The following is a 25,972-nucleotide window of genomic DNA, read 5'->3' as shown; positions in this document are numbered from 1 at the left end:
AGATATGAGAGATAGAGATTAGCCATGAATAGCTAAGTATTGGAATTAGGTAATGGGTACATTGGGTTCTTTATGGTGTTCTCTACATTTGCCTAGGTTCAGAATTTTCTATACTAAAGAGTCTTTTAAAAGTTCTGAAACAGCATATAATTCTTGTTAAATTGTTAAATAGACAAGTGGAGAAATAAAACATGATCTCATCAGTTTTATACATATCACACACATGCACATCTTTCCTTTTCTTTTTTTTTTGATTCCAGTAGAGTTAACACATGGTGTTATATTAGTTTCAGGTGTCCAATATAGGGATTCGGCACTTCCATATATTACTCAGTGCTCATCAAGTAAGTGTACTCTTAATCCTCTCACATGTTCATCCTTGAAAAGAGATTCTAATGATACACCGACTGAATTCCTTTATTAAGGAATTTTTGTATGCCTGAAATCTGTTCAAGGAGATGAAGTTTATTTGGTGCTTACTAGGCATGTTATGGAACAGTTGAATTAGAAGTGTGTTTTGACTTTCCAGAAACTTATAGCAAAATAAGAATTCTTTTGAATCTAGCCACATTTCTTGGAAGGAGCAGGAAGTGAAGCAGGGGGGAAAAGAGGGAGAGAATGGAATCTTGTCTCTGGGGACATGCTGTAAGGCTTAACATGTTCAGTTCTGTATGCATTTCTCACATCATTTTGGGGATATGTTTGTGCTTTCAGAAGTTTCAGTAACAAAATGGTGTCAGTGCTTTGAGTTTTTAAACCCCCTTTTTTTTTTCTAAATAATTTAAGAGATCTCTAGGCTCTATTGATGGCAAGGATGAGATACTTAGTGTATAAGTAAAGTATGTAAGTACAAGGTGCCTGGGTAGCTCAGTCAGTCAAGCAGCCTACTCTTGGTTTTGGCTCAGGTCACGATCTCTAGTGGTGGGATTGAGCTCCACACTGGAATCTGTGCTTAGAGCCTGGTGTCTGTTTGAGCCTCTTCCTCCCCCTCTCCCAATCCATTGTATGAATGCTCTGTCTCTCTCTCTCTCAAAAAAACAAAAAAAAAAAAACAAAAAAACAAACTTAGGGATTCTTGGGTGGTTCAGTTGGTTGGGCATCTGCCTTTGGCTCAGGTCATGACCCTGGGGTCCTGGGATTGAGCCCTATATTGGGCTTCCTGCTCAGGAGAGAGTCTGCTTCTCTCTCTCCCTCTGCCCCTCCCCCATGGCTCATGCTCTCTCCTCTCTCACTCAAATAGATAAAATCTTAAAAATAAATAAATAAGTAAATAATCTTAAAAAACACATTAAAAATGGGGTGCCTGGGTGGCTCAGTGGTTGAGCGTCTGCCTTTGGCCGAGGGCATGATCCTAGAGTCTCCGGATACAGTCCCGCATCAGGGTCCCTGCAGGGAGACTGCTTCTCCCTCTGCCTGTGTCTCTGCCTCTCTCTCTGGGTCTCTCATGAATAAATAAATAAAATCTTTAAAAACAACAATAACAAAAAATCCACATTAAAAAAAAGAAACTGTGTATCATCAAAATAGTTGTTCCCATTAGAAAAAAGAATCAGGAAAAGTAATAAAATGAGGAAATCAAGATTTGGGGCTCATCAGCACCACTGAGGGAAATTGTTAGGGAGTGCTGTGTAGCTGTGACTATTTATAACTCAACCTTTTGTCCCCAGAACAAGAGGTAGAGGAAGGGGACGAGGCAAGAGGCGATTTGGCCCCGGTCGACGGCCAGGACGCCCTCCAAAATTTATCCGCTTGGAGATAACCAGCGAAAATGGGGACAAGTGTGACGACGGGACACAGGTACTGGGGGAGGAGGAACTCCTTGTTCGTCACCTGCTCTAGGCACTTAGGGCGATTACAGATACCTCCCAGAGGCAGGCTGATGGTCCTGCCACGCGGTGCTTGGCTGCGTGTTAGCCAAAGGGTGATGGGAAAGGCAGGAAGAATGCATTCTCAAAAACAAAAACATATTCTTGAGTGTTACAACAAAAACCCAACTTCGATGCCCTCAAGATTTGAAATTGGAGGCCCCTGGGTGGCTCAGTCAGTTAAGCGTCCAACTCTTGATTTCCGTTCAGGTCATGATCTCAGGGTTGTGAGATCGAGCCCCAGGTCAGGCTCTGCACTGGGTGTGGAGCCTGCTTAAGATTCTCTCTCCCTCTGCAACGACCCCTTGCCCTCCCCTCGCAAAATGGTTTGAAATTGTCCAGAGATATTATTGGGGGGTGCTGTTTAATCAGTTTAAACAGTTAAAATGATCTTTCTTCCAGTCAGAGTCTTTTCCTCATGAAGCCATCTGGAACGTCTCCTAGATTTTACATCCTGTGGATAGTTACCTAACCTGGGATAGTTTTCCCAGAAGGAGAATTTTTTTTTTTTTCTGAGCATTACAACTCTAGTCATTTATAAACTCGCAGCAGTTCTAAATCTTAGCTGACACTCTCTCTAGCACAAGTCTCTCTCTAGCTGCGGAAATAATTCCTGGTTGTTGCAATTTCAGGACTTGCTACATTTTTCCGCCAAGGAACAGTTCGATGAGGCTGAGCCAGCTACTCTGAATGGGCTGGATCAACCAGAACAGACCGCTCTCCCCATCCCTGCGCTGCCACAGGATACCCAGCCTTCCCTGGAGCATGAGCCGGAAACTCATAGCCTACACCTGCAGCCCCAGCACGAGGAGAGCGTGCTGCCCCCCCAGAGCGCTCTAACGGCCGATGACATGCGCAGGGCCAAGCGTATCCGAGTAAGTGGGAAGCAGAGCTCCTCCCTCACCAGGTGCTGCCCTTTCTCCAGTCAGCTGGCTTTCTAGGTGCCATGTTTCCCAGCTTGCTCACCATCCACTCCGAAATCTTGTATCTAGCCTACCACACGCCCCGTCCCCTCATCTAGGAAGAATGTATTAACTACTTCTCAGTGTCTTTGTGTCCCGTGACCGGCTGGAATGGCTGGTCCTAGATTCCGTCAAGTTAGTAATGATGCAGAAGCCTGGCTTTGGCAGCTTCTGGACTAGTGTAGTTCAAGTAGGATAGCTCCCTGGATCCCTAAACTCACCAGTTGGAAATGGGGAAATAAGGATGTTCCATCATAATCATGATTTACACCAAAGCCACTTGAATCTGTGCCTCATGCTAGCTCTCAGATTAATTTTGGGTAAATGAATTTGGTTGTCTACAGTTTCCAAGGGGAGACTGGCAAATGTCATTACTCATCAACGCAAAAGGACCCGTGTCCAAGTTGATATGGCAGGTACAGTTTACACACTCGGGACAGCTGGAAGCTCAGCACCAGGTTGGAGAGTTGGTCAGTGTTTCACTCCTGGGGCCTGCGTCTTGACTCTAGACCATGCGGCCGCATGGCCTCCGTGGCTTCCAGGTCAGATGTGTGGTACTCTTACTTCATAGACAGCATTTGAGTCTGAGTTAGTTCCTGTAGGGGATGCATGTGGAGAACAATAGGGTTTTGTGGGATGAGTGCATGTGCTGACTGGTGTACATCCAGAAAACAATTGTACTCCTGCCTGTGACAGCAGGGTATATACTTTTATTATACTGATGAAAGATATATATATATATTTTTTTGTATGACTTCCCAGGCTTTACAGTTTCTAGAGAGGGGATTGTTTTAGCTTATGTTTCTTTTGGTCTTTTCACTTGCGTACGTGTAGCCTGTATTTCCTTTGGTCTTCTTATTTGCCTCTAGGCTAGAAGGGACCTTGAAAATAGTCTAGTCCATGCCTTTCTGTGAAAATACATTTAAACATTCCTAGCCATATAAAAATGTTGAAAGGTTGTCAGGACTCTGAGGCTAAGTAGCCTTGATAAGCGTCCTTTGATGGAAATGTGTAATATTTTCGGCTCCACGGATATCCTTTCAAAATGCTATGTAAACATACGTAAATATAGACCAGGAAGGCAAAAAGCTATGAATGAATACCTCCCCATCTGTCCTTCTACGTTATTTTCTGTTATTCCACGTTATTTCCCAATCTGCATTTTACTTCCTTGCTCCATGACTGTCTTTTCCGCTTTGGCCATTCTAATTCTGATTTTTCACCAAGTCCAGAGAGATGCTTACAAGATTCAGTTTTTTGGAAGGAAAAAGGAAAAGAAAGAAAAAAAACCAAGCCAACCTCAACTGAAAGCCCACGCACGTAGCAAAGCTGTGGTGGTACAAGCATAGCGTAGCTCGGACTGTGCTCTTATCCTTCAGTGCTTTGGGTGACTGGTCTGGGTGCCAGGTTCCTCGTGACAAAGCAAAAGCCACATCACATGTGGCTTTTGGAGGTCAGGCTTAGTTGAGCTCTTGGGTTTTTTTGTTTTTCCACTTGCACATTCTAAAAAGTAGGGCTATGTATTTTTTTCATCTTTTCTATCCAGATTGGTAATGACCAACTGAAGGGAAGTCTTCCAATCCAATTGGTAATGTAACTATTTTTCTCTCCTCTAATGCTGCCCTGCTCAGTTGGAGCTGCAGGTAGGTTCGTTTCCTGTGTTCACGTAACAGAACGTTATTGAAGTGTTTACCTGACCTGCTGTTCTTTGCGACCTCTGCTTACTAAATCCTGGTGGAAACTACGATACGGTTGCTGCAGTGAATGCAAACTGGTTAATAAATGACCGTTTATTTTCAGGTAGACTGATGAGTAAATTGTATGCGGCAGATCCCCCCCCCCCCAAAATGAGGGGGTAGGACTAAGTGACCTCTGGTGTCCCTTCCAGCTCTACAGTGATTTGGGTGACTTACAGGATGGCAGCGAGATCTGACTATCCACTCAGCCCCGGGCTAGGGACACGGTGCAGTTTTCACATGAGTCCCATCCTCTGGGAGCCTGCAGCCTAATCGGGGAGACAGTGCTCCAGTAAGGGGGCTTATAGTTGAGGGCTAAGTCTAGCGTAGTATCAAAGTGTAGCCTGTCCTTGCTGTGGGCACTGGGCAGTGAGAAAGACCGAAGAAAGATGAGAAGGCGTCAGGGAATAGGTGATGGGTGAAGCAGGCCTTAAATGGTCCTGGAAAGAGACAGGAAGAAGGTAGGCCATTTCCGGGGTGGCAGCCAGCCATAGGATCAAAGGCCAACATATGGGCATATACTTGCAAAGGTTTTGGGACAGTGCACGTAGCAGCTTGACCCTAGCATGGGGTGCCAGCTGAAGGACGTGGAGAATCAGATGGGTTGGTAGGGCTAGCCCACCAAAGGCTTTGAAAGCCACATAAAAAACAGGCAGAGGAAAGTAAAAAATAATAAAACAAACAAACAAAAAGCCAACAAACAGGATTTGATTACCTTTTATTGTCAAGATTAAAATAATATGAAAACTGATCAAGAATTAATTTCCTTTGGCCACGAATATCAAACTTTAGAAAGAGTACAGGTCTTCGTCTGCAAAAGAATCTGTTGGCTCAGAATTTATTTCAGTGTGAGTTGCTTCCCTTGCCACAGATTTCAGCAGCTGGAGCATTTTGGCACCCAGAGCACCTCACGTACCGTGTGGTATGGCGTGCCTGGCTGACGGCAGCTCAAGGATCGGAAGATCCATAGTGGATCCATCTGCTCTGCTTCCGCTACTCTTCATGGCTTCTTCTAGAAATGTGTGCCAGCATCGCTCCGAACTGCAGAGGATTCCTTAGAGTAGAAATGGCCTATCGCTTCTCGGCCTTTTGGCTAAGATCAAGTGGAGTAGAAATGGCCTGCAAGTGGGTCAAGGGGTGGGGACGGGTTCAGCACTTTCGCTACCTTGTACTGTGCGGATTACATGAGGATCATGAGATCAGAGAAATATGATCTTCAGGGCTCCACGGGAATTAGAAAGACAATGAGAACAAGGTCTGTGGGCAGAACTAAGAATGCAGAGCCAGCCCAGTGGCTGGTCAGGGATCAGGTGTCTGAGGACACTCATACTAATCAGAAATGACAGAGACTTATTAGCATAATAATCCAAAACAAAACCGCATTCTAGATTTGGCATCCACAAAGGTGGCCAGTGGGATCCCCAGTGGGACCAAGATCCGCCCAGTGGGTACATTGTGTCCGCCCTGGAAACCTTCTCGAATTTGGATAAAGGATGTGATTCTTAACACACCAAAAGCACTGTAAATCCTAAATGTCTGAACTTCAGGATAGTATTCATTTATTTGCGATATTTCCATTAAGTTTTAGAAGTAGCCAGAACACTGAGAGCTTTTTTGGAAAATAAGGATTTGTTGAGATAGAGCGAAAAGACTGGGTAACTGCTGAACAGTTTAATGAAGCGCAGGAAAGCTCTGTGGCTGATGTGAGAGGGGTCTGCGATTAAAGATCTCTGCAGATGCTATAGAAGAGACCTTGAAAGAATTCTTTTGTTTTTTTTTTTCATATGAAATACATTTCACCAATTCTCGAGCTTTTAATTGAACACTTCCTATGAGCTAAGCTATATTTTCAGGGATCTAGATACAAAAGATAAAAGAATATAATGCAGTCCTGAAGCAGCCTCAGTCAACTGGGGAGGACAACACGACTTCTAAAAAGCTCCTCAAGATACATGAGTAGGCAAAGTATCTTTTTTTTTTTTAAAAAAAATAATTAATTTTTTTGGCAAAGTATCTTTCTCGGCCCTGAGAGAGAACGCTGAGGAGGAAGCTTTCTGTCGTATAGTAACTGTGTTCAGAATTTTCACTAAAGAAAACATAATTATTTTGCCTTTTTCCAAATGATTATTTCACATTAAATTTAGTTTAGAACTTGCTTCTTGTAAGTAATTTGAAAGTGAGAGGTTAGGCATGGTTCATTGTGCCTTTTTCATTGCACAGATAATGCATTAAGGTTTCCATTAATCCTTCAATTACTTTTCCCTTATTGTTGCATAAGCATTCAGAGATATATTTTTTGAGGGATTTTTTCCCCTTCTCCTAGCTCTCTAGAGCTTTCCCTCTGGTATTTTGAGGAACTTATGAATGAGCTTTTATTATAGCATAACTAAAATACCGATTCTGCATTCCCTGTGTGAAAGACGATTCTGTTGGTCTGCTCTTAGTAGAGCATAAGCTGTATTTTCCAGCAGCAGTGATGAATTTGCACTGAATATCCATATTCTCTCACTTGGAGTCCCTATAACAATTGCATGAATATACAAGATGCCTAATCAGCATTAGCAGTGCAATCTGTGACTGAAAAAAAAAAAGGAAAATTGACTAGTCTAGACAGAGAACAAAGCGATAAGCATAACTTTGTTAGCATGGCCTTTAAATCAGTGGCACTAACTAGCTACACTGGAACTTGACTTCTGCATTTTCTAAGTAGGAAGTGGTCAAATACGCATATTCCATTTATGATGTGTGCTCATATATCTTATCTTGTGAACGAACATGTTCATGTAAATCTGTATCCTTCATTTCTCTTTCAAGTTCATTTTCTTAAATTGAGATATATTTCACCCTTTTGCAGTGGTGTTTAGAATATTCCCAAAGTTGTGCAACCATCACCACTATAATTCCAGAACATTTTCATTATCCTCAAAGAAACCTTGTATCCATTGTCTCCTTCCCCAGCAAGTACTACCGTTCAGTTTTTTTTAATACTTTTTCTTTTTCTTTTTCTTTTTTCTTTTTTCTCTTCTCTTCTCTTCTCTTCTCTTCTCTTCTCTTCTCTTCTCTTCCTTCTTTCTCTTTCCTTTCTTCCTTTCCTTTTTCCTTTTCTTTTTCCTTTTCTTTCCTTCCTTTCCTTTTCCTTTCCTTTTCCTTTCCTTTTCCTTTCCTTTTCCTTTCCTTTTCCTTTCCTTTTCCTTTCCTTTTCCTTTCCTTTTCCTTTCCTTTTCCTTTCCTTTTCCTTTTCCTTTCCTTTTCCTTTCCTTTTCCTTTCCTTTCCTTTCCTTTCCTTTCCTTTCCTTTCCTTTTCCTTTCCTTTTCCTTTCCTTTCCTTTCCTTTCCTTTCCTTTCCTTTCCTTTCCTTCTTTTCTCAACACTTTAATCAGGCTTTGAATTCTTTGTCTCAAAAACTTCAGCAAGTGACATTTGGCTGACTTGCTCCATCCTCATTCATGCATGTGTGACTTGTCCCACATCGCTTCTTCTAAATCTCCAATTGTTCTACTCAGCTCTAGGATTTGTTTTATTATACAAATCCTTGATTGGGAATACTTTTTTGGTTGTTACTTAAATTCTTTGGGAAGAAAAACAACTTGTACATCCATAAATATTGTTAAGACATAAAAAAGGTTTGTCTTTTCAGAGTCAGCTTCTTTGGGGATGGCTTCCTTTTTAATGTCTTCACCAGGAAAATCTTTTTCAACTGTGTGTTCCCGCGTTTAAGTTCTCTGGAAAGTCTGATTGCAGAGATCATCCTCTTTCTCTATACATGTGCGAGCTGCTCACCCACCTTGACTTCCTCGCTAAATAATCGTATTTGTGTGTGTCTTTCAGAATGCAGCTCTTCAGCATCTGTTTATTCGGAAGTCCTTCCGGCCTTTTAAGTGTTTGCAATGTGGGAAGGCTTTCCGTGAGAAGGACAAACTGGACCAACATTTGCGCTTCCACGGGCGGGAGGGGAATTGCCCGCTCACCTGTGATCTCTGTAACAAGGGCTTCATCAGCAGTGCGTCCTTGGAGAGCCACATGAAGCTCCATTCGGACCAGAAGACTTATTCTTGCATTTTTTGCCCAGAATCCTTTGACCGCCTTGATTTGTTGAAGGATCATGTGGCCATTCATATCAATGATGGCTGCTTCACATGCCCAACTTGTAAGAAACGATTCCCAGATTTTATCCAGGTGAGTGTCTATGCCTGAGACCCCTTCTCCCCCGTACGCTTTTTTCTTTTTTTGGTAAAAGAAACTTCGATGTTTGGAAAATTGAGTCTTGCCTGTCGCCTGCATTTTCATCCCTTCTTTGAGACAACTTTATGGTTGAGAATGGTATTTCTTCAATCAAGCTACTTTTGATAAACAAAAGATTATCACAACCCTTAATTAAATCGGACGTTGGCATTGAAACATTTAAGTTTTATTGCAAGTAACAAATACACAGGTCTGATTATCATTTTTACAAAGTCTTTCTTACATCTTTGCCAGTGCCCTCTACTCATAAGATGTAGAGAGCCTGTGGAAGACATACTCCCATTTCCTGGCTCGGAAACATTTTCTCTCTACCACTGTGGTATCCTGTCTTGCTTTACTAAGGTCATGCATTTTGGAAGGAAACAGAGAGAGAGTTGGTATATAATATACTTTCGTATCAAGCACTGACCTCCTTCCTTGGACTATTTTCTGGAGCAAAATAGGTGAGGATAAATTCCAGAATATTCATGATTTCATTTGAACTTCAAGTGATGATACGCTAGTTCTATGCTAGTCAATGAATAATTAAATATAAATATCTAGTAAAAATAGTGTCTCTTAAAAAAAAATTACCCAAATGAAAGGCGATCATAGTTCTGCTAGTGTTGGGAGTCTTGGTAATTTTATCACTTCATACAAACAATTAGAAAAGTAGCTTATGGCAGAATTTAATGGCAAAAGAGACTCAAACAATGAAGCAAAATGTCTTACAGGAATAGTTGGCTACAACTCACTACCCAGCTCTCATTCACAGCTCTCCTTCATGGGGTATTTATGGCTAAGAGAATTCAGAGGACGTGTTCCTTTATTTAAATTATCTAAAAGTACAGGGAATAAGTCCCAACTAAGGCGAAATGATGCTGATATTGTATCATTCTCATAAATACGTAATGCATTTTATATCATCTAATTCATGTCTTTATTCTTCAGAACCTGATTTAATGGAAAGATGTAAAAGGATCAATTACTTAAAAGGGGCTAAATTGCTTCTATGCATGTTGGAGGCAGGAAAAAGTGAGAAAGAATTATTTTTTTCCTTTCTGTAGATAATTTTTAGCAGAATTCATCTAAATACAGAGGAACTCTGATTTTAATCTTAAAAAAAGGAGAGAACAAGAAAGAAAAATGGGCCCCATGCCATCAGGGCTTTGACTGAGCAAGCACTCTTTCTTCCTCTTCTTTAAGTTATATGGCAGGTTAAGATTTATAAGGCTTTCTGGCTACTTGTTCTGTTTCTTTGTGACAGGGGTACTATGTGTGATTGAGGCCAATTATCAATCACATCTGATTGGATTACAGCGCCAGGTTGATGAAAATCCATGGTAATGCGTTTGGCTCCCTCTAGTGTCGATAAGCCACCGTTTGTCCTTTCCGTCCCTGCCCGCGCCCTCTGACTTTCTCGCGTCTCCGACTGCCAGGTGAAGAAACACGTACGAAGCTTCCACTCAGAAAAGATCTACCAGTGTACAGAGTGCGACAAGGCCTTCTGCCGTCCTGACAAGCTGCGCCTGCACATGCTCCGACATTCAGACCGCAAGGATTTCCTGTGTTCTACGTGCGGGAAGCAGTTTAAGGTATGAAGGGTTGTACTTGTGGCCGCTGAAGTCCCGTCAGGCTAAAGGACAAATGCCTGGTCATTTCATCAGTTAATCGCCTACTTACAAAGAGCTGAACTTGAGATGCATTTTGTGTCTCGTGTTTGACTTAGTTATCATGATAAAATTCAGGAAAAAAACCTCACCTTAATACTCCCCAAATAATTAATTCAAATTGCCGAATAGAGCAGTAACACATCTCCTTAAAAAAAAAAAAAAAAAATCCTCTCGTACGATGAGTTGAACTAAATTGCTGTTGAGGAATTCTTAAGAGAACAATACATTTATTTACCAAATCAAGAGATTTTTATTGAGCACTTGTTCAGAGCCTGGTAATGAAGCCCTGAAAGTCTCAGGAGTGTCACCTAAGGAAGGTGGAGAATCTGTGGATCACTGAATGGCGTAGGCAACTTTGGGGAATGGTAATGACTCCGAGGATTAAAATAAGACGTCATAAGTAGCAGTAGGCCACCTAGAATCTGGAAGAAGCAAGGGGAACACCCACAGGAGACACCGGAATAAGAGTTAAACAAATAAATATGAAAATAATAAGGTATACTTCATTGGGAAATCAGATGATTCACACTCAATAGAGAAACACTAGTGAGTCTGATTGTAGGTCATGCTGACGTAGAAACTGGAAGAGTCAGAAATGGATGCAGGAGGGAAAAACTAATTTAAAAAAATGCATTATATAGAATGTGGAGATGATAAAGAGAAATAGGAAGTAATTCCCACACTTTAAATTGATGTGGAATATAATCCTGATGGCTTTCAGTACACAGTAGCACAGTGTAGACCTTTGCAGAAAACTCTAATGTGAAAGCTGTAAATAGGCCTAGGTTCTTTTTTGCTTCTTTTTTTTTTTATGGAGATATTTATTTATTTTTTAAATTTTATTTATTTATTCATGAGAGACAGAGAGAGAGAGAGAGGCAGAGACACAGGCAGAGGGAGAAGCAGGCTCCATGCAGGGAGCCCGACGTGGGACTCGATCCCCGGGTCTCCAGGATCATGCCCTGGGCTGAAGGTGGCGCTAAACTGCTGAGCCACCCGGCTGCCCCATCTTTTTTGCTTCTTAATTAAAAAACAGCACCAACAAAGTATCCAAAAGGATCCCTGTCTTATGGTATTTTTTTTTTAAGATTTTATTTATTTATTCATGAAAGACACACAGAGGCAGAGACATTGGCAGAGGGAGAAGCAGGCTCCATGCAGGGAGCCCGATGTGAGACGCGATCCCAGGTCTCCAGGATCACACCCTGGGCTGAAGGCGGTGCCAAACCGCTGAGCCACTGGGGCTACCCCCTGTCTTATGGTATTAAGTGGTTGGCTATCCATCCATCCTACCATTTGATTTTTTTTTAATTATTTCTTTTGTGCCGATATCATTTTAGCAACAGGCATGTGAAAAGACTTGCTCCTTTCATTTTTTCTTTTACTCTCACCTGATGGATTAGACAGGGTTCAATCAGAGAAGCAAACCCACTAGAGTTATGAAGTAAGAGTTTTTCTTACAGGAACAAACTTCATCATAGAAGATGATAGAGAAGCAGGGGTCTGGCAGGAAAAGTTGGAGGATCGGAAGAGAGTCATTAACGTGCCTCTCTGACTCCCCGTCTGGGTGGACAATGGGAAATTAATTACCTGGGAATCTGGGATGCCAGGCACCTCCAGGGGGCTCATGAAAGAGAGCTGGTGCTGTCCAGGAGGAATGTTGCTACCTGTGGTGGTGGATACAGAGTTGCCCATGGCACCTGCTCTTGGCAAGAGAACTTCTGCTGAGCGGGAGACAGTGAGGGTGAGCAGGGCACCCCTGCATCTGACCCACAGAGCATCACGGCTGCTGCTTCATTTCCACCTCCTGGTCTGGTTATGAGTCTCTCTCTTAGCTAAGACTAACTGGGAACCATGCTAGGAAGGGGGTCCATGTAAATGTAGTTAGTTCCCCTTAGCCAAGTTGATGCAGTACAAGAACAAAACGTGTCTACAATTCATTTTTCAGACTATAATGAGTCATTTTTCCTAGAGAACAAATTTGATGTCCTGTGCCTTCAGAAAAAACCTTTAATTTTAATAGCCCCTTAGATAGATTCCAAAGTGCTTATCACTTCGACATCACAAGGGGTACCTGGGTGGCTGAGTCAGAAGAACATGTTACTCTTGATCCTGGGGTCATGAGCTGGAGACCCACGTTGGCTGTAGAGATTACTTAAGTGAATAAAAACTTCGAAAAAATGATTACTGCTACTGTAATAGAGAAAGGAATAAAATTCCAGGAGAAGGATGAACTCTGATTTGGGTGTAGGGAGACCTCATAGGTAGGTGACGGTTGGATTCCAAAGGTGGGGAAGAGTTAGCCTGCTAGAGAAGGGACAGGAGGAGGAGGGGGAGAGGGTGAAGATGCCCCAGGGGCATTTTAGAGCTGGGCTGAACTAAAGTACTGGCAGTGGGCGTGGAGAAGAGGACCCATAATCAAGACAAACCTCTGAGGGAGAATTGGTAGGACTATGTCTGGGTGATGGGCTGATGGGCGAGGGGGCGGGTGTGTGTGTGGACAGGTTGGAACTGGACTTTCCAGCTTGGGAGACTAGATGTTTGGGAACACTGCAGATCCAGCAGCAGAATGCAGGCAGGAGGAAAGAGTGGGAGCATACTGGATTGGCCTTAGGGCTGTTAGGATGGAAAGGCCTTGCTGAGATTTGGCCTTCAGTATACACATCTGTCTCTGTAGGCAGAGCTCCATGCAGTAGTAGTAGTAGTAGTAGTAGTAGTAGTAGTAGTAGTAGTAGTAGCAGTAGCAGCAGCAGTAGCAGTAGAGTGAGTAATAGACGGCATTCAGACTTACGTAATAATTCAGTTAAAATAAGTTTGTTCATTCAAAGGGAATGGGTGGGGGAAAGTTAGCAAATACTGATGCTGGGGAAAAAGTAGGAATGAAACAGAAGTCTGAGGTGGTGAGTTTTATCACTGTATCTAAAGACAGTCAGGAGAAATTCTGTTATTTAGGGCAGGGCTCATAATCCAGACTTTATTGCAGAGTAGGAGACTATAAAATTCTCTCCTGGGCTTTCTAGGAATGAGATGGATGGGGGTAGGAGGAAAGAGCAGTTGGGTCCTATTCACAGCAGCAGAAGAGGGAGGTAGGTGAGGGGTCCTAGCGTTGAACTCTCAACTTTGAGTGGTTCCTGACACTCGGTGGGCACTCAAGAAATGCTTGTTAAATGAATGTGCTGAAAAAAGGCAGTAGTTAAGTAAAAGTCCCTAAAACAAAACTCGGGGAGAATTGTTCTGGTAGGAAGGTTCAAAATCTTTATCAGACCAGTAATATTTTGGGGGCACCCGGATGGCTCAGTGGCTGAGCGTCTGCCTTTGACTCAGGGCACGATCCCGGAGTCCTGGGATCGAGTCCCACATCAGGCTCTCTGCATGGAGCCTGCTTCTCCCTCTGCCTGTGTCTCTGCCTCTCTCTCTGTGTCTCTCATGAAAAAATAAATGAAATCTTTTTTAAAAAGACCAATAATAGTTTAATCATATGTCTAAGAGAAGAGAGCCACGATAAAGAGGGGAGCTGGCATTTTTTGAATTTTTTTCCCCTCGGGATTGGCTCTGCTTGACTTCTGTCTCTGTGGACTCATATCAGCAGGTATCACTAGATTAAGTCATCAGACTAAGACCTGTGACCTAGGCCGTAGGCTCCACCTACCGTGGGCTCTGTGACTGTTTACAGGCACTTGTAAGTCCATGCGATGAGAGATTCTTAAATCCATGTGAGGTTTGGAAGAATATCAGAATGTCTGTTAAAATGCGTGGGGACCGAGCATACACGTGGTGTCGTAAATACAATGTCACCTGTTACTCGTCAATTTGTCTCGTGATTCTCGATACCAGACTTATTCCGCTATCCTTTGATCTTCTCCGTATACACGTCGATTCTTTCTTCCCCAAAACCAAGGCTCGGTGGAAGGCGCTCCCTGGCTCGTGGGCAGAGTGGCCGTGAACATCCGGCCCCATAGCTGCTCGGGCGCCTTTTGGTGGGGTCATGCTTGCGGGCCACTTGTATGGCTTTCTGTAATGCCTTCGACTAAAATCATTCTACCCTCGCTCCCCACTCCCCTGCCTTTTCAAAAATTCTCTCTAAACAGCGAAAGGACAAACTGCGGGAACATATGCAGAGGATGCATAACCCGGAGAGGGAGGCCAAGAAAGCTGACCGCATCAGCCGCTCCAAGACGTTCAAGCCGCGGATCACGTCCACGGACTACGACAGCTTCACGTTCAAGTGCCGCCTGTGCATGATGGGCTTTCGGAGGCGAGGCATGCTGGTCAGTGCCCCACGGCTTCCAGAGCCGCCTGCTTCTGCTTATGGTGCTGGCTTTTGTGCAGTGCTGTGTACGGCATCGAGCAGCAGGGTGTGTCAGTGGCTGGGGAAAAGCTGGGAGCAGGCGATGCCCCCCTGGTTCTCTCCCGTCTCCCTTTCCCCCCCCCGGGCCGCCGCTCATTTTGGCTGACCTCTCCGGAGAGGTCTTCTATCACTTTTCATTACTAGTTTTACTTCGCCTGACCCTGCTCAGTCTCTGCTTTTATATTTTATTTCCCTCTTCTCTTCTGTGTTCTGGAACATACTTTCTGGCAGGGTTTCCTTCTCCCCAGTTGCTCCCTGTAAGGCCTCCCTGTCCCAGATGCAAAACAGCAATAGAAGGAAACCGGTCTACCAAGAAGGGTGTGTGATTTGGGTTAGCAGGCACCTCAGGACAACCAGTTCTCTGCCTTCAGTTCATTTTGACCTTATCACGCTTCTGGCAGAACTAGAGACATAGAGCATTATTTGAAATTTGGAACCCGAGTTTGTGTCTCATTCAGCGTCCTCAGTAGGGCTAGGGCACTGAATAACGGAAGACAGGTTTGCATCGGGAGAATTCAACAATGACATTCGTGCTAGTGTGATTTCCCACTTTCCATCAGTGGGCCTTTCAGTCAGAGCGTTGATGGAATCCACGGTGACCCAGTTCCCCTTCAGTGGTTTGCTGAATGACTGTTAATCCCTGCCAACAGTGACTGTTAAGTTAAGGCTTGGTGTCGGATGGGCCTGGCAATGCTGGTTCTGGCCACGTGTCTTACTGTTCTGGGGGATGGCGTCAGAAGATTCCGACTTGTAGCCATCAAGACCGGAGGCATTTGGTTCGCTTCTCTTTGTAATGGGCTCTTTTTCTCTCATTTGCTTTTTCCCCCTTTAGGTGAATCACTTATCAAAGAGGCACCCAGACATGAAGATAGAAGAAGTGCCAGAGTTAACTCTACCCATCATAAAGCCCAACCGCGATTACTTCTGTCAGTATTGTGACAAGGTAAGAGGAAGCCATCCATGCTGGGATGCCTGTCCGGGAGCCCTGTGAGAACCCACTTGTCTGCATGTATAAGTATACACTTGGATCTTGGAGTCACTCTCAATAGATGGTTCCCTGTCTCTCACTGGTTTTCCATTCGGATGAGAAAGGGCTAGAAGTGCGGCCTCATTTTAAGCCAAAATGTATCTCCTAAGCATTAGTTGACTTTGTGTTTAACATTTTTTTCTTCTTTCTGTGGTTTTGTTACAAAAGTAGAGGCTTACAAAGAGCTTATATAGGAATTTGTTTTAAATTCCTAAGCTCCAAAGCGAAAGCGTCTATCATCCTACTTGTAAAATATATACAGTAGGTTCGGGATTTCAGGAAGATTGAGTAGGATTGAGTAGGATGTGGAGGAGTTTTGAGATGGAAAACTTGTACTATTTCATCCTTATTTTTGTGCAGTTACAAAAAGGCAGATTATATGCGTACTGTTTCATTGTAATGTTTCCTTACATAGTGTAGTCGTGTCTGTTTAAAACTGGGAAACTTTTTAAAGCATAGATTCACCATTATAGGTACTAGTCACTATCAGACCTGCCGTCTTGGAGGATTCTTTGGCATGTAGCTTTAGGAAACATTTGAGAGCTTTTGCAGAAAGGCTAAGTGGGATGAACTGGCCTTTGGAACAATTGTTTTTCTGTGACTGTGTATCTACCTCTTAAACTTCAGGGTAAGGGATATTTTTATTATTACTATCTTAGATGTATAAATTCCAGGAGGCTGCCTACCATGTCTATATTATGTCCTTATTTTATATATCCTTCAATATAGCTGATAATATATTTTCTTTTGGGATACATGGATACTTTTTCTCATTTCTTATATGTAACAAAGGAATTGTTAGATAGTTTGCTTTAAAGTAAGAAAGTGGCACCACATATTGCTTAAAAAAAAGATTTTATTTATTTATTCATGAGAGACACACAGAGAGAGAGGCAGAGACACAAGCAGAGGGAGAAGCAGGCTTCATGCAGGGAGCCCGATGTGGGACTCCATCCCGGGACCCCAGAATCACACCCTGGGCCAAAGGCAGGCACCAAACTGCTGAGCCACCCAGGGATCCCCTGTATAATGCTTTCACGGCAAAGCATTTGAATTTGCAGGTTTATAAAAGTGCCAGCAAGCGAAAAGCCCATATTCTGAAGAATCATCCAGGGGCTGAGCTCCCACCAAGCATTCGCAAACTTCGTCCAGCTGGCCCTGGAGAACCAGACCCGATGCTGAGCACCCACACCCAACTCACAGGCACAATAGCCACCCCTCCGGTCTGCTGCCCTCACTGCTCCAAACAGTACAGCAGCAAGGTATGGGAAGGGCTTTGACTGCGTCTGAATCAAGGTCATTATTTAAGGAATCTCTTAAGGGAAGGTGATGATTGGCTTCTTCAGAATGGATGGGGGTCTATTGGAAGTGTTTTCCCAGTTCAGCTGGCTAAGAAGCCGCTTCCTGAGAATGGGGATTATAAATCCAGAATGAGAAGAGAATATGTGGAATTTCCCCAGAGTTAGCATATCTCATACATAATGTGAGCACTTGACTGGTCTCCTTTTCCCTTGGTCTACTGAAGGTCTCACATTGGAATATTTAACATTCATGCTTTGTGAGCTCAGGTTTACAGAAGCACTACCTAGGAACTTACATGATAGATCTTGAAAAAGGGTCATTCTTGGTTGGGGGGGAGCTTGTGATTGATTGCTACAGGTATTGATGGGATTAGGGGATGCCGTGAGATGTGCTGTCCTTACCTGACAGGGTGGGGTCGCATGGGTGTTCAGTTTCTTTTCAGCCTCTTCCTAAGCCTGTGTTGCTTTGGGAGGATCAGGCCCAGAGTCAGCACCACACCTTATTTTTTTTGAGGCAAAACTTGAAAGACCTTAGGGATCTTTGCAGGGTTTGCAACTGAGAATGATTGCAAACAACTAACTCCAGTAGTGATTCTTCGTTTTGCCATACTTTTTCAGACCAAGATGGTACAGCACATTCGAAAGAAGCATCCAGAGTATGCCCAGCTCCCTAACACCTTACATCCACCCCTGACAACAGCTGTGATCAGTGCTACCCCGGCTGTGTTAACCACAGACAGTGCTACCGGGGAGACTGTGGTGGTAAGTGTGAGAACTGGTAAGAGCACCTCATCCCCTTCAGTGCTTGTCACAGCTTCCAATACCAAAGCCATGTCCATCTCGCTTATATAAGTGGCTGCAAAGGTAGCCCATTATCCCTCACTCTTCTACCCAGGGCCTTAGGCTTATGGTTGGGTCTCCTAGTTGTTCCTTCCCAAAGTTCTCCGTAGAAGGCATAGCAGGAAATGTCCAGTGCTGCTTCTGGGCTGCTAGACTGTCGGACCTCTTAGGTAACTCCATCGGGCCTGATGTAGACAGGTAGATACGGATCTGTAGGTAATCTTCCACCATCTTCTCACCTTTGGAGTTTTCCAATCTGAGCTCAGGGCTAATTTGTACCAGGAGTGGTGTTGACAGCTAATGTGTTTTTTGTGACTTTTCTAGACAACAGACCTCCTAACCCAAGCCATGACAGAACTGTCCCAGACCTTAACAACAGATTACCGGACGTCGCAGGGGGACTACCAGAGAATTCAGTATATCCCTGTATCACAGTCTACGTCCGGCCTTCAGCAGCCTCAGCACATACAGCTTCAAGTGGTGCAAGTGGCTCCGGTACACATCCTTCTCTTTACCTTCACGAATGTCGTATCGTCACTAGCCAATATGGTGGTGGGCAGTGCGGGCGGGGGCGGGGGGACGGTCAACAGAAACACCCAGTTCTCACAGCTAGAGCTGGACCCCACGTAATGTGCTTCGGCATGTTAAGTTCTGAGTGTAAGGCATTTGTAAAACTCTCCCAGCCCCCCAGCCGCATAGGGCTCTGGACTTAGTGTAAGAGATTTCTGTCAGTAGCGGCCTAGAGGTTTCAGGCTGCCGGGTATATACTGTCATCCTGTGCTACCGCAGGATAGACTACGTGAACTCTTTCCGAGCCTCTTCTGAATCCCTGGGCACCAAAGTTGACCACTTGGTGGGGGACCAGTTTGGTAAGTCCCTACCTGGGCATTGAATGCCTGAGAGGTATGGGAGGTTGTGAGGAATAATTGTGAGTTTTGAGTAGTAGGCAGTACAAGGTACAGTTATTAGTACAGGGGTACGACCGCGCTCCTTCTACCAGATAATTGGTAGCTCATTCTCACTGATTAGGGAGCTCATCCTCACTGATTAGGGAGCTAAAAGAAGGAATCTTCCCAGAACTATTGTTTCATTTAATTATGCTGAGGAAGTGTGCTCAAGGCACAGATGATCAAACCTGTTGCTTTGAAGTAATTTGGCCTGAAAACGTAGGAAAATAGGAGAATTTAGGACTAATACCAGAGTGGGAAGTGAGGAGTTGCTACTGTGATTGACTGTTTGTTATCTTGTTTTTCTTATGAGACAGTTCTTAACTTCAGGCTTTGGAGGAACCTGTGAATCCCTGAAGTAGCCTGTAAGGTGTGCTGTATATGTACATTGTTCTGAAAAAAGGGACTATATGTTAGCCAGACTTTTCAGAGATGTCTGGGATACATAAAAAGGTTGGGGGCCACTGTTCTAGCAGGTCAGTCGTGACAAGCTGAAAGCAAATTCTCTTCATTGATCTCTTAACCTATCAAGGATAAGGTATTAAATTTAATTGAAACTTAAGGGGAAAAGGGCTTTTGATTCCCAAGAGCTTCTCATTCAGCTCATGACGAGGAGGTATATTCCATTTATCTCCTTCTCTTCCAGAATTAAATAGCATTAGGCTTATGTTTTCATAAGCATAACTTTTAAAACTATCTTCTTTTCTAATGTCTGCCAGCTTGGCTTAGGCGTGGGCTCTCTGGGAGCGAAGCCCTGGATGTGAAGTTCCGACAGCTCCTCTGCTGGGATATTGTTTCAGCTGAACCTTTTCTCTGGAAGGAGTTCCCTTCCCCTTAATCAGTATGCACTTGGTCTCCCCGCCCTCCAGGCCACTTCCCCACACCAGTCTCAGCAGTCCACCGTGGACGTTGGCCAGCTCCACGACCCTCAGACCTACACCCAGCATGCCATCCAGGTGCAGCACATCCAGGTCACGGAGCCTACTTCCTCCACCCCGTCATCATCCCAGGTATGTTCTCCGACCCCTCACCCAGGGCTGTGTGGTCCTGGGGACCCTGGGAATGTTAATAAGAGTGAAGACACGTTATCTCCAGACCTAGTCCCCTTGGCTGTTGAAATGATACCATTCATTTTGGGGCCTTAATTAAAGATCCTATCTTTAGTTCCAGTTTTTGTATTGACATTATGGACACACTTGCATGAAGTGATTAGCTTCCCCTGTGCAACGGGAGCCCTGTGACCTTGTATCCAAGGGACAACATCAGCCTTTGCTTCTTGTTCTAAGTGACAGTCTGATAGTATGCAGTTGCTAAGTTGTTCCTTGAATTTTGGGACAGTGACTTTGTGGTGTAATATGGTGTTTGTATGATATAGAGTCTGTTACTGAGATAGCAAAGCTACATCCATTCAAAAAATGTTTATTAAAGTCTTTCCTTTTGCATAAAACTTTTCTAGGTCTTGGCTTCAAGGAGCTTGGAGTCTAGTAGGGATATAACATTATATATATAGAAGTAAACAGGATATGACATGAAGGTATCTGAACCAGAAAGGATGCATGTAGACCCACCTCTGATATTCACAGGCTCCAGGAGAAGAGTATACATGAAAGCCTGCGTGCCATGTGTCTAGGTGGTGAAAGCTTTAAATCAAGCTAAACTGTTCAATAAAATATATTCTTTGCAACTACATGGATGAAGCTATAGGCTATTATGCTAAGTGAAATAAATCAGTCAGAGAAAGATATCGTATGATCTCACTTATACATGGAATTTAAGAAACCGAACAAAGGGGGAAAAAAAAAGAGACAGGGGCAAACCAAGAAACACTCTTTTTATACAAGATTTTGTTTACTTATTTGAGAGAGAGGGAGAGAGCAAGCGTAAGTGGGCGGAGGGTCAGAGGGAGAGGGAGACAGACAGGGAAAGAGAGAGGGAGAAGCAGACTCCCCGCTGAGAGTGGAACCCCATGTGGGGCTTGATCCCAGGGCCCCAAGGTCATGACCTGAGCTAAAATCAGATGCTTAGCTGACTGAGCCACCCAGGTGTCCCCAGACTCTTTACCTACAGAGAACAAACTGATGGTCACCAGAGGGGAGGTGGGAGGTGCTGGGGAGATGGGTGAAATAGGTGATGGGAAGTGAGGACTGCACTTGTGATGAGCACTGGGTGTTGTATGGAAGTGATGAAACACTATATTGTACGCCTGCAACTAAGATTACACTGTATGCTAACTATACTGGGATTTATGTTTATTTATTTATATATTTAAAATATTTATTTATTTTAGAGAGAGATTGAGTGGGGGGTGGGGGAAGAGAGTGCAAGCAGCGGGGAGGGAGAGGGACAAGCAGATTTTCTTTGTGCAGAGCCAGGGAGCCCGACACTGGGCTCGATCCCACGACCCTGAGATCATGACCTGAGCTGAAATCAAGAGTCAGACGCTTAACCGACTGAGCCACCCAGGTGCCCCCACTAACTGGAACTTAAATAAAAACTTAAAAAAAAAAGTATATTCTATCTTCCTACTTGACACATACATTTTCATGAAAACAAAATTGAAAAGTACATGCAAACTAACAACTGATGCTAAATCACACGGATAGTGCCAATTTGAAATTACTTGCCTTTCTGCCAGATGCATGGGTGACACTGGCAGCTTCCCGGTGGAGGTGGGAAGAAGCAGGAGAAAGGCTTTCTCCCTCCCTTGCTGACTCTGTGCCCTTCAGATTGCTGTGGAAATCCATCGGAGAAACATGCCCTTTCTCTGCTTCCTGCTTCCTGGGGGTCGTTGGGGATGGGAGGCTGCTTAGCATCTGATGGCCCCTCCCCTCCCTCTACTGTGAACTTGAGCAGCTTTGACGTTTCTGACACTTGTCCCAGTCCCAGACAGTCGCCTGTATCCACAAAGGGCCCATCTTCCCCACCCCCGCTGGCATCACACAAAGGAACCCTAGGCTGGAGGGACTCCTTCGCAGAATGTGGTGGCACAGGGACAACCTTCCCTAAGACTGGGAAGGCTCCCCGTTTCTTCTCACCCAGCCTCCACCCTGCACATCATGGGGCCTTCTGTATACCCACGTCTCAGCCTTTTCCCCATCCTTGCAAAGTTGATCCCATGGCCACCCCCTTGGTCCCATGTGCCCAAATACCATCAGAGGAGCCCACAGCCACAAGATAGGACCCCATAGGATGACAGACCCAGGGAAGAGACTTGTACAGGTCCTGGAAGTGTGTGTAGGGCCATTTCCACAGGGAATGGAGGACTCTGGTTCCCAAGTGTCATTTAGAAGGGGACACATATTCCAGGTCCATGGTTTAAGGGTGATGTGGGTATTTAGATAAGTTATGGTTATGGGTGTTCAGAAAAGGGAACGATTATGTTTAGCAAGGAACCAAGAACATTTCTGCGGAAGTGGTGTCTGAATTAGGTCCTGAAGGAGGGGTATGATTTTGACATGGTGGTTGGGGAAGGCATTATGATCTGAATGTGCTCTCATTGTGAATAAAGCCACAGAGGTGGGAAACCAGTATATTTATGGAAACCCTTTAGGTTACTAACAGGAAATGATGTCTAGGAGAAAGGTTGGAAAGGTAGTTGGAGCTGGAGTTGGAGGGCCTGAATGGCAAACGGATTTCCCAGTGTACTCAATGGAAATTGTGATGTTTGAGTTAGACTTCAGTTTGTGTTATAGATTCGCTTTATGACACAGGCAAGTTCTTTAGCTTCTCCGTTTTTCAAATTTTATGTAATGAAGATAATTATTCTTGTGTTCATTTATCTTTCTAATAAGCTTAGTGAAATTAATTTTTTGGATATTCTTGTAGATAATCCCTCGAAAACTAATTGGGATTTGATAGTTATGATTGCCTTTCATTAATCCTATTCTTATTTAAAGTATTATTTTAGCAGCGATACTTGCAGTATTATAATTCATGTTAGCCAGATTTCTTTTCTTCAGTTATTTGTGAGACTTAACTATATTGGAAGTCACTCATTTTCTACTCTTGCTTTGTCTCTCTCTCTCTCTTTCACTCTCTCTCTCTAGGTAGCTGGGCAGCCCTTGAGTCCTGCCTCCCAGCAGTCCCAACAAGGGCTCAGCCCTTCCCATATACAGGGCGGCTCCTCTACGCCAGGCCAGACTCTCCAGCAGCAGCAGCAAGGTTCCTCTGTACAACACACCTATCTACCCAATGCTTGGAATTCCTTCCGTGGCTACTGTAAGTAAGAAGCAGGCAGAGTGCTGTAGCTCGTGGGTGGGGAACCTACAGCTATGGGTCATAACTTTATCAGCTTTAGAATAAATTTTCTGAATTAAAGGATCATTGGCCATTTTTTACGCTCCATAGTGCATGTCCTTGAATGAGTTTCATGACCAAATTCAAGGCAGCGTTCTGATCTCAAAGAGCCACCCAATTCAGAGACATCAGGAATACTGCCAGAGGAAGTGTAGGCAAATGAATTAAATAGCAGAATAAATGGATCTAGGGTATGCTGATGGTGGTGATTCATCTCTTTCATCAACATTTATTGGATGTCTTTGTATCAGTGGATGTGCGAGACCCTTGGTATATAAAAAATTAATATTGACATTCGTATCAGTGACACCACCCAGTAATAATGTTAGCCAGCTTTCATTAAGCTCTCACTAAGTGCCAGGAATGATTCTAAACCACATATATGTTGCATTCAGTATTCACAGCAACCTATAAGTACAATTGTTATTTGCACTTTCAGATAGGGAAATTCAGACACAGAGTCACTTGCCCAAGGAACACAGCTAGTACCTAGAGGATTGGAACCCAGGTAGTTAGAGTTTACACTCCCCCCACTGTGTGGCCTCTCCTTATAAGATAGTCTTTGGCTCAAGGAGATCATTATCCAGTAGGGAGAGATGTATGAGTAGATGGCTTTCAAAACCCTGAGATTATTACTACAGAAGCAGCAAAAGGCTGGCTGTGAAAGTCCTAATAGCTAATGGTTTTGGTGAGGATGGCAGCCTCAGATATGAGCCGGGAAGTATGAGGTCTTTATGAGTGAAAGTCTGGAATAGAGGAACAGCTAGACCTCGATAGTAGCAACTAGGAGCAGTAGGGGCTGAGAAGTTAGGAAGGCCAGTGTTGGTCCTCCTCCTATTGATTTCTTTCTTTGAATCTGTCTTCATTGTCCTTGGTCTTTGGATATGTTCTGTAGATTTGGTATGGAATCAGGCTCAAACTCTACCTGGTTATTTTTACAATCTATCCTCTTAAATATCGGTGGTCACAATGAGAGCTGAGTCTTATTTGTAGCCAGGAAAAGACTCCTGCTCATGGTGAATACCAGGAGAAGCCTGGTAAGTAGATGTTTATACTACATTTAATTCCTGTGAAAGAAATGTGGAATGATGCAGATAGCTGTGGTAATAATAGAATGAGCTAGCATTCTAACCTGAGGAAACGATTCTGGAATTGACATTTTTTTTATTAGGGAAAACATTTAAGATACACAGAGGTAGAATAGTATAATGAATGCCTTTTATACCCATTATCCAACTTTGGTTTTCAACTTAGGGCCAATCTTGTCTCATTTGTACCCCCATTATTCTTTCCCAGTCCCCCAATTATATAATAATCCATATGATTTCATCTGTAAATATTTTTTAAAAGATTTTATTTATTTATTTAGAGCACAAGTGTTTGGGGGGGAGCAGAGAGAGAATCTTAAGCAGATTCCACCCTGATGCAGGGCTCAATCTCACGACCCTGAGATCATGACCTGAGCTAAAACCAAGAGTCCCATGCTCAATTGACTGGGCCTCCTAGATGCCCACAAAATATTTCTTAAAATGCAACCACAGTACTGTTATCAAACTTGAAAATAAATGACAGTAATTTTTTAATACTCATCAAATATCCACTGTTTACATTTCTGTGATTGTCTCACAATTTTTTTTTTAATGGTTGGTTTGTTCAAATTGAGTCCCCAATAAGGCTCCTACATTGCAATTGGTTATGTCTTGTGAGGGTTTTTATTTTTTATTTTTTTTTAGATTTTTATTTTTTTAAGTAATCTTGACACCCAGTGTGGGGCTTGAACTCATGCCCCCATTATCAAGATTCACATGCTCCACTGACTGAGCCAGCCAGGCAGCTTTTGAGTTGTTGTTATTTTTGAATGTATGTCTTCTCTGTCTTTTAAGTTACAATTTTTTAAAATTTTTTATTTATTTATGATAGTCACACACACAGAGAGAGAGAGAGAGAGGCAGAGACATAGGCAGAGGGAGCAGCAGGCTCCATGCACCGGGAGCCCAACGTGGGATTCGATCCCGGGTCTCCAGGATCGCACCCTGGGCCAAAGGCAGGCACTAAACCGCTGCGCCACCCAGGGATCCCTAAGTTACAATTTATGTGTTGAAGAAACTGGGTCATTTATTCTTTAGAATTTCTCATGTTTTAGATTTTGCTGTTGTCATCTCTATGTTATCATTTAAGATTTTTTTCCTGTCCTTTTTATTCACTGTAGATTGGAGGTTGATCAAATTGACGTTCAGTTTTTTCCACCAAAATACTTCTAGCTGGTGGTGTGTACTTCTGTTAGGAGGCACATAATGTTTGGTTGTCTATCATTTCCCTTTGCTCCACTGTTTCATTAGGGATCACAAAGTTGTCATATTCTGATTCTATCATCCTTTACTCACTTATCAGCTAGAAGGTGTCGTCGTCGTCATCTTCTTTTTTTTTATTTTCTTCTTTTTTTTTTTAAAAGATTTTATTGTTGGGATCCCTGGGTGGCGCAGCGGTTTAGCGCCTGCCTTTGGCCCAGGGCACGATCCTGGAGACCCGGGATCAAATCCCACGTCGGGCTCCCGGTGCATGGAACCTGCTTCTCCCTCTGCCTGTGTCTCTGCCTCTCTCTCTCTCTCTCTCTCTCTCTCTCTCTTTCTCTGTGACTATCATAAATAAATAAAAATTAAAAAAAAAAGATTTTATTGTTAAGTGATCTCTAGACCCAACATGGGGCTAGAACTCACAACCCCAAAATCAAGAGTTGAGCACTCCACCAAAGTGCC

The 25,972-nt window shown here is 43.6% G+C and overlaps 1 protein-coding gene across 4 annotated transcripts in view; it reads left to right on the top strand.

Annotated features, from left to right (window-relative positions):
- The window catches only part of PRDM10 (PR/SET domain 10), a 95,142-nt gene that overhangs the window by 62,817 nt on the left and 6,353 nt on the right, over positions 1–25,972 (top strand). For all 4 annotated transcript variants that reach the window (XM_055306523.1, XM_055306522.1, XM_055306521.1 and 1 more), the window contains 11 exons: positions 1,668–1,797; positions 2,498–2,740; positions 8,392–8,739; positions 10,224–10,379; positions 14,546–14,725; positions 15,638–15,748; positions 16,894–17,094; positions 17,752–17,895; positions 18,298–18,468; positions 19,790–19,930; positions 22,967–23,138. In XM_055306523.1, the coding sequence (XP_055162498.1) occupies positions 1,668–1,797; positions 2,498–2,740; positions 8,392–8,739; positions 10,224–10,379; positions 14,546–14,725; positions 15,638–15,748; positions 16,894–17,094; positions 17,752–17,895; positions 18,298–18,468; positions 19,790–19,930; positions 22,967–23,138 (1,997 nt within the window). The remainder of the gene's footprint in view (positions 1–1,667; positions 1,798–2,497; positions 2,741–8,391; positions 8,740–10,223; positions 10,380–14,545; positions 14,726–15,637; positions 15,749–16,893; positions 17,095–17,751; positions 17,896–18,297; positions 18,469–19,789; positions 19,931–22,966; positions 23,139–25,972) is intronic.

Source organism: Nyctereutes procyonoides, unplaced genomic scaffold, assembly GCF_905146905.1.
Source record: "Nyctereutes procyonoides isolate TBG_1078 unplaced genomic scaffold, NYPRO_anot_genome, whole genome shotgun sequence".
NCBI classification, from domain to species: domain Eukaryota; kingdom Metazoa; phylum Chordata; class Mammalia; order Carnivora; family Canidae; genus Nyctereutes; species Nyctereutes procyonoides.
The sequence above is the reverse complement of the archived record's forward strand: the minus strand, read 5'-3'. Positions and strand labels throughout refer to the sequence as shown.